Source organism: Mus pahari, chromosome 23 (assembly GCF_900095145.1).
Source record: "Mus pahari chromosome 23, PAHARI_EIJ_v1.1, whole genome shotgun sequence".
Taxonomy (NCBI): domain Eukaryota; kingdom Metazoa; phylum Chordata; class Mammalia; order Rodentia; family Muridae; genus Mus; species Mus pahari.
The window spans coordinates 37,357,060-37,365,705 of NC_034612.1; the positions used below are offsets into that span (position 1 = coordinate 37,357,060).

At 49.8% G+C, this 8,646-nt stretch overlaps 1 protein-coding gene across 1 annotated transcript; it reads left to right on the plus strand.

The window, feature by feature from the left end:
* The first annotated feature begins 1,114 nt into the window (after window positions 1-1,114).
* On the plus strand, window positions 1,115-7,030 carry Pdx1 (pancreatic and duodenal homeobox 1). Its single transcript, XM_021187113.1, has 2 exons — window positions 1,115-1,804; window positions 5,548-7,030. Exons 1-2 carry the CDS (start codon window positions 1,396-1,398, stop codon window positions 5,991-5,993), a joined length of 855 nt encoding a protein of 284 aa, XP_021042772.1. The 5' UTR covers window positions 1,115-1,395; the 3' UTR covers window positions 5,994-7,030.
* The last annotated feature ends 1,616 nt before the right edge of the window (window positions 7,031-8,646 follow it).

The window sequence follows — 8,646 nt, forward strand, 5'->3', positions numbered from 1 at the left end:
AAATTCTCCAAAATCTTCCAGAGTCCTTGGAGGACCAGGTCAGAGGCAGACCAAGCAACTTATGAGACAGCAGCCGGGTCATATCAACTTCAGACAAGAAACACCATGACCACTGAGAGTTAGTCTATCCTTGCCAGCGCTGTGCACACCCAGATTAAAGTAACCATCTTAAAGGCAGCGCCCCCTCACCCCCCAGTATCCAGAGATTCTGACAGATGGAAGACAGGCACAGACATCCTCAATATGCAGCGTTTTTAATTGCACTTTCTAAGCACACCACTCCTCTCCTTGCCCAGCTGCCTGCCCTGTTTCAACGACACAAAAAAATGGGTTTTCTGTGCGGATAGATTCCACTAGAGATGCCAGGATAGTCAGAGATCTGAAAATCCTGTGCCAACCCCTTGCCCAACTGCTCAACCACAAAGACAACATTTTTCTGTGCCTTCGGCACATTTGGGAGTTAATCAAATAGGTTCCAATCCCCAAAATTAAATTTAACAATAGCCTTTAACTTAAAAAAAAAAAAAAGCCACTGTGATTCCGCCCTCCCCCCCCACCTAACGGTCGGAATGCTAGAAATATAGGGAACGCAGATACAGATAAAAATAAAACGAAATAAAGGGATAGTTTGAGCAATAAAACAAAAACAACAGCTTCAAGCTTACAGCGCTGGGTTCTGCAAACACTTCTCAAAAACGGTATTTTTCCAACAGTTGCACCCCTAACGTTTTGCAAACCATATTATTGAGCTGATATTTACATACACTATACAAAAATACAAAAAAGTTAAAAGTTAGACGTGGTAGCTCACACCTGCAACCCCAGAACTGAGGAGGAAAAGGACGAAGGCTTGCGGGAGTTTGAAGACAGCCTGGACTAAATCTTGAGTTGCAGGCCAGGGCTACAAAATTAGACCTCCACCCCTGTCTTTAAAAACAAACAAACAAACAAACAAAAAACAAAAAATACAGCGAGGGGGAAGAGGAGATGTAGACTTGGGGGGAAAAAAGCTCATTGGGGGTGATTTTGCAAAAGAGTAAAGGTTCTGGTATTTTTGCGCGCCCCGTTTTGGAGAGCTCAGCAGCAGCAGGCAGGGATCAGACAACTGAGAGAGAAAATTGAAACAAGTGCAGGTGTTCGCGGGCACCTGAGCCTCCTTCTTAAGGCAGTCCGCCAGGCCAATGATGGCTCCAGGCTGAACCACGTGGGGTGCCCCAGAGCCTATGGCACGGCGGCCGGCTTGTCCCCAGCCAGCCTCTGGTTCCCCGGGAGAGCAGTGGAGAACTGTCAAAGCGATCTGGTGTGGCGTAGAGAGTCCGCGAGCCGCCCAGCGCCTTAGGCCTGGCTTGTAGCTCCCTACCCGGGGCTGCTGGCCCCCAAGTGCCGGCTGCCACCATGAACAGTGAGGAGCAGTACTACGCGGCCACACAGCTCTACAAGGACCCGTGCGCATTCCAGAGGGGCCCGGTGCCAGAGTTCAGCGCTAACCCCCCTGCGTGCCTGTACATGGGCCGCCAGCCCCCACCTCCGCCGCCACCCCAGTTTGCAAGCTCGCTGGGGTCACTGGAACAGGGAAGTCCCCCGGACATCTCCCCATACGAAGTGCCCCCGCTCGCCTCCGACGACCCGGTTGGCGCTCACCTCCACCACCACCTTCCAGCTCAGCTCGGGCTCGCCCATCCACCTCCCGGACCTTTCCCGAATGGAACCGAGCCTGGGGGCCTGGAAGAGCCCAGCCGCGTCCAGCTCCCTTTCCCGTGGATGAAATCCACCAAAGCTCACGCGTGGAAAGGTCAGTGGGCAGGTAAGCCTGGCTCTTTCTCCCTTTCTCTTTCCCTAGTCTGAACTTGGCTGCTACTGTCTTCAAGCGCTCCCCCCCCCACCCGCCCCCGGGCCTTTTCTCCCAAGTTCCTCTGAAACCCGCAGGGATAATGGAGGCTTAGAATAAAGTCTATGGAAGCCAGTAAGTCCACTCATATTGGCAGCCTTTTCTCCATTCAACACTCCTCTCTCCTTGCGCTTGTCCTGAGCCTTTCTTACCCTGGGAGCAGACTCCCACGCTGGAGAAAGAAGAGGCCTAGCCAGACTCAGAACTCCCGAACTCTCTGGATCTTTCTTCAGAGAGGAAGATGGACTCCCCAAGGGCCCCAAGCAAGTTATGCAAGATGTCTCTGACCTAGGCTGGAGTCCCTTGGAAACCCTAGGCCCCTTCACTTCCCGGCCCTATCCTAGTGACCTTATTAGAGAAACGGGGCCTCTAGGGGCAGTAGGAGTAGGAGAAACACAGGAAGAAGGGAAAGGAGAATTGCGTCCATCCAGGCCTGCGAAAGGTAGGGTGCAGAGTCCCTGGAATAGGATGAGGGGTGGAGGTGTACCAACGTGAGGTGCTCACCGGGAGGGTTGAAAGGCAGGTGGTTCACTCTCTCGGAGTCTGGCAGAGGCTTCTGGGGTGCCAATTCTTTTTGGACCAACCCAAAGTGTTTGAAGGGTCCTCTCTGGAGCCTTGTCCCAGGAAGCAAATATGCAGAAGAAGGGCCCTCCTCCCTGCTGTCCGGCTCAAAGAAGCAAGACCCCCCTGGCTTTCCTTAGCCCTAGGCGCCTGCTTTGTGATAAAGTCCTTCCTTGCAGCAGAGGCGAAGCGAAGCGGAGCAAGCCCCAGGTCCCTTCCCGCCGGATGCTGGCAGCCAATTCGTGTGGGGGGCCTGTGCCCGCCGCTACACAATGTTATCTCTTCCGGTCTGAAGCCATTTCTGGTCACACCTGGACTGCAAATAGCTGCTTTTTCTTTTGATTTCCGACTGAGTGTCGGGAGCGAAGGGTTAAGAAGCTGGAGTTGCCATCCCACGAGAATTCTCAACGTCCTAAGGCGCCTGGTCTGACACTACCCCAGGAGCAGGCAAGGAAAGCTCTGAGAGGGTATGGGGGTAACCAGGTTCACCAAGGACCCAGGTGTGGGGAAAGAGGGGGGAAGGCTCCTTTAGCTAATTCATTTTCTCATCATCGAGGCAAAAACCCTATCCCCAAACTCTTGCTGGGGAGATCCCCCACCTCTGACCAATTCCAAGCAGCTGGAGCAGGTAGGCCGCAGCAGAGAAGCCTCTCAAGGCCAAGACCAAAGGGCGCTGAGACCTGGCTATTGGGCTGCCCGAAGACAGACCCTCCACCTAAAGGGGCTCTTGGCCCGTAGTTCCTTGCCAAGGATTTCCACGGAGCAGAGCCCCGGAGATTGATTCTTTCTGGCTATCTACTCCTGCTCTGGGCTAGGATGGGAAGAAGCCAGGGAGTTAAATCTGAGCAGAAGGAAGCAGAAAGCTTTTCCTGTGTTTGGTGAACACTTTGGAGACCCCTCCGGACTGCGGACTGCGAGATCTGGGTATCAGAAACCTTGGCGGATCCTTTGACCCTCAGCAAGCAGGACTCGAGGCAGACTACCCCTCTCTTCTCCCTGTGAAAACCTGCAAAGAGCTCCAGCCGGCTCCACTTCAGAAGGACTGCAAGGTTTAGTGAACTCACCTGCATGCTAGCTAGCGCTTAGTGGGTTCACAACCCCTGGAAAGTGCTTAATGACTGAAAGGCTTATAGTAGGACTAAGAATGCTAATGGCAATAACCGCTTGTAAATAATTGGACTTAAAAGAACTTCATAATCCCTACTGGTGAGTTCTACTGAGTCCCAGAAAAGCATCCGATGGGGCTCTCTGAACATCTCACCAGCAGATTCCAACTTTATCTTCCACCCCTGACTTCCTCTAGCTGAGCACAGATCCCTGTAGTCTTTCACTAGGACTTGACAAAGTAGGCAGCTGAGGGCAAGAGTCTGAGGGCAAGAGGGGCAAAGAAGCTGCCAGTTACGTTGTTGGCATTTTAAAATGCCTCTTTAAGGTTAAGTCTCTCCCCTTTCCTACACCAGGAAAGGCCTGTGTGGTTTGGGGACATGGGTTTGTGTTCCTGGGGACAAAAACTGCTTTCCAAAGAGTGGTCTGGGGCCTCACTTCAGCTTCTGGTGCCACCTCCCCAGGACCTGGGGGGAAGACCGGGGAGCAGATTCCATCCTGGAAATTAATCCTGTGCCCTCAACACACTCATTCACCTTCCAGCTCTTTGGAAACTGTCTCTCACCCTGTCCTGAGTCAAGTCGGCTTCAGTCTCTTCCACTGAACTTTGCTGGTGAGCCGGCGAGCCCTCAGTCCTGCATCCACAGTCCAGTGCAGTAGATGCTCTACAGAGCCTGGAAGGCAGGACCCAGACCTGGGAAATGCTGATTTGCTTCACCGCCGAGTTCCTGGTGACTTGGGTCTCTTGCTTGCTTTAGATGCGGGTTTGCAGCAGGCACGGGGCAAGCCCCTTGGTGAGCATCCATCCCTTCTCAGAGTAGCTCTGGTGCGGGATAGATCTGGCCTCAGCAACATTTGTGGTCTTTTCCCAGAACAGAATTTCTTCTCCTCAGAGGCAGAGGGCTAACTGAAATCACAGTAACAATGAACACTCAGCTGGAGTTAATTATAACTATATTAAAAATAATATACAAGCCCAGGGAGATGACAATTTGAAACAAACAAACAAATGTACCAAAACAAAACAAAAACAAAACAACACGTTCCCTTTCAAGCCTTAGGAGTTTAATTCAATCCACAGAACCTAAAATAAAAGGAGAGAACCAAATCCCTAAAGGTGTTCCCCACCTCCTTACGCTCACTGCCTTGCTCTGACGAACATATTCCACACACAACAATAATAAATATGTAAAGCAATAAAAATGTTATAACAAATAAATAAAAGATATAACAAAATATGCCCATAACTTAATGAGCACTATAACCTTTCAAACTGTAGTCTGCATCTATTAGTGAGTTATTAAATTCATTTTAAATTATTTTTGAGACTCATGTTGCTATTGCTGACCTGGAACTAGGTAGCCAACCAAGCTTGCCTCTGGCTGCTTCCACCTGCCTCTGCCTCCGGAGTACCAGAGTTAAAGACCTTGACACTTAATAAAACAAGTTAACATGTTGAGTTTAGCATTGTTTTAATGAAACAGTGAATAAGGAGGAAACTTAGCGTTATATGTGGTAAAAGTTTAGTCTAGAAATGTTATATATATATATATATATATATATATATATATATATATATATATATAAAATTTATCCCTATGAGGACAAGATAGTAATCAGACTGAACTGGGTCAACGTCAGGACGTTTGTTTAAAATCCTGCGTTTAAGGCATATCCTTAGTAGAAAGGAGTCGATCAATTTTTCTATCATGCACATTTTAGTCATTTTAACATCAATTAAATGAACTAATTTTGAAGCCACTGATTGCCAGATCCAAGCGTGATATTGAGGCGAGAACCGGCTATGGCCTGAGAAAAAGGCTCCATGCCTAGGGAAGACTCTGGAGGAACCGCAGTGCGTCTCTGGAGCAATGGGCTGCGGTTGGATGTTTGCGGTTGCGACCAGTAGGAGGGCTGTTCTTGGCCTGGGAATAAAATATTTGTGCTCCATGGGGCCCCCGGGAGACCTCACTGACCGATTGTATCACCCACAGGAGGTGCTTACACAGCGGAACCCGAGGAGAACAAGAGGACCCGTACTGCCTATACTCGGGCGCAGCTGCTGGAGCTGGAGAAGGAATTCTTATTTAACAAATACATCTCCCGGCCCCGCCGGGTGGAGCTAGCAGTGATGTTGAACTTGACCGAGAGACACATCAAAATCTGGTTCCAAAACCGTCGCATGAAGTGGAAGAAAGAGGAAGATAAAAAACGTAGTAGCGGGACCCCGAGCGGGGGCGGTGGGGGCGAAGAGCCAGAGCAGGATTGTGCGGTGACCTCAGGCGAGGAGCTGCTGGCAGTGCCACCGCCGCCACCTCCCGGAGGTGCGGTGCCCCCAGGCGTCCCGGCTGCAGTCCTGGAGGGCCGACTGCCTTCGGGCCTTAGCGTCTCACCACAGCCCTCCAGCATCGCGCCACTGCGACCGCAGGAACCCCGGTGAGGACAGCAGGCTGAGGGTGAGCGGGTCTGGGACCCGGAGTGTGGACGTGGGAGCGGGCAGCTGAATAAGGGAGGGGATTACGAGGCTTAACCTAGGCGCCACACAAGAACACTCTTGATGGCACGAGAGCCAATTGGGTATAGCCGGAGAGATGCTGGCTGACCTCTGGAAAAACAGACTGGAGCTTCTGAAAACATTGAGGCTGCTTCTGATGCCCTGCGAACAGCCAGGTCTGCCTCTAGGACTCTTTCCTGGGACCCGGGCTCCAAACTGAGGCCAATAAAAAGGGTACAAACTTGAGCGTTCCCATAACGGCCAGCAGGCGAGCTGGACAGGATGCCTTTGTCTGCCCAGAAACAGAACGGCTGAGCAAGCTAAGGTTAAGAATAAGGAAAAGGGGCTGTTGGAGGTTTCAAAGCGAGTGCTTCTTCCAATCCTCCCTCCTCTTCTCCCTCCCTCACCCCCTTTTCCTTATTTCTCTTTCCTAGATTCTTTCCCCTCTTTAGCCAAATATTTCATTAATGTCCATCCTTCAACCTATACCATTTCCTTGGAAAATCAGAAATTCTTCACACCCGGACCTCCTCGTGCCCCTAACGGGACCTCCAGGGTCCTGAGGGACAAAGGTGCAGAAGGACATTTGAAGTTTCTGTTTTAGAGCGCGCGAATATCTTCCTGAAAGGAAAGCAGGTGCCCTGGTATACCTTGGAAAACTATTCATAATGCCCGGATGTGATTTCCACATCGTAGTAGTGATTAGAAGATGGGAGGGAGGGGCAGGGGGAAACTGGTTGTTTTCATTTAAAGCGTTAAATTAACCATTCTTTGCCAACAGGTCTACAATTTGAAGTCAGTCAGTTGCTCCTTTCAAGGTCTGAGCCTTGTCTTTAGGCTGTTTGTGAAAAATGCTTAATAAATATGAAAAGCAAGAGAGGGATTGAAGGCAACCTGGCTGATTTCAAACCTTCCTAGAGGTCGATGTTTCCATTTCATTTTAAAATCTTAACTTGCATTTTTCCGATTAAAAAATTCTTCTTCGATGGCTGTGGTGGTGCACTTTTTTTAGTCCCAGAACTTGGGAGGCAGTGGCAGGCAGATCTCTGGGTTTGAGGCCAGCCTGGTCTACAGAGTGTGTTGCTCCAGGCTAGCCAGGGCTGTGCAGAGAAACACACTCTTGAAAACCGACAGACAGCTTTTCTAAAGAAAGGGTTTGGTTTGGTTTGGTTTGGCTTGGCTTGGCTTGGCTTGACTTGGTTTGGCTTGAGTGAAAAGCCCAGGGCCAGCAGGCTCAGCAGAGCCCTTGTACTAACCACAGAGCTGGGTTGATTTAGTTAGCTTCAAGTTCCTTTCCTTATGTTCTGAAGGCAACTCCCAAATGAGAGGGGAGGAGGCTAGGCAGTTTGTTTACTTAATTAGTTTAATAATTTGTTGTGTTTCTTAGCGAATATGAGTCACACTGGTAGAAAGAAACTCTCTTGATCAGAAATGAGTTTCCCCCCCCCCCTCTTTACTGTGAATGAATTCTTTCTGGATGCTGCACACGGTGTGGGCTCTGGGGTGAGACAAATCTACATTAGAGATGTCAAAAAAAAATTCAAGGTCTTCTCCCACTTTAATATAATGGTGAAGTTTGTGCTACCTTCTAGGGTTGCTGTAGGGTTTAAATTAAAGATATAAACCGGTTTACTTAATATATAGAAAAGATTCATCCTTCCATATTATTAGCAAACTGTTTTGTTTATTGCCATTTTCTAGAGTAACTAGAAGCTGGCCACTAGCCTCTTCCAGTCTCCATGGGTCCCTGAAGGGTCTCTCCTTTAGCAAACCCCTGTACAGTTGAAGTGATTTTCAGGTACCCATTGGTCTTAACTAAGGAATTCCTAGTTTTACCAAACTCCCTTGTTGCCCACAGCAAACCCACCCTCCACCCTCTACCCGACCCCCACCCACTCTGCTCTGTCCTTCTTCCTAGGATGTTTGGTTGAGTTGGTGGAGAGGCTGAGACCCATTCTTTTGCGGCTATGTAATGTTTGGGTTCCAGAATAAACCAGCCTGTTCTAGAGTCTGGAATCTCAATCTTACTCGAATTGGCAGGAGCTCTAGGATATGCCCAGGAAGAAAGGCAGGGAGGGGCTGGAAGGAGCTGGGAATTTGGGGCTGAATGGTGGAGGCTGGCAGCGATCTCTACGATCTCTACGGATCAGCTAGAGAGATGAGCATGCTTTTCTGCTTGCTCAGGAGGATCTCGGTTTGGGAAAGCTGGGGCATGGGATTTGCTCGTTATGTCTCTAAAAGCAATCTGGTTACCCTGTCCTTGAATGTCCCATCCCCTTTCCTACACATGGCTTTGACTGAGTTACTTAATTCTATTTTCCCATGTATTTGGGGGCTCAGAACAAGATTGGAAGGAGATGATGCCTTCCAAGGGCTTTGAAGGGGCTCCAACACGGGTCGGCTGTTATCCTGTAGTTTCCAGTAGAAAGCTCCCTTGCTGAGAGGGACTGCTAGCCAGACAGTCCTCAAGAAAGTGGGAGAAGCCACTTACCTGCAGGCATGGGGAGGACTTCTTTGGGATGCCTTGGGTAGCCGGATAAAATTCAACCGCAGAAGTGAGAGTGGAGTTTACAGCTCCAATACCGGGCTCCCCCCTGTG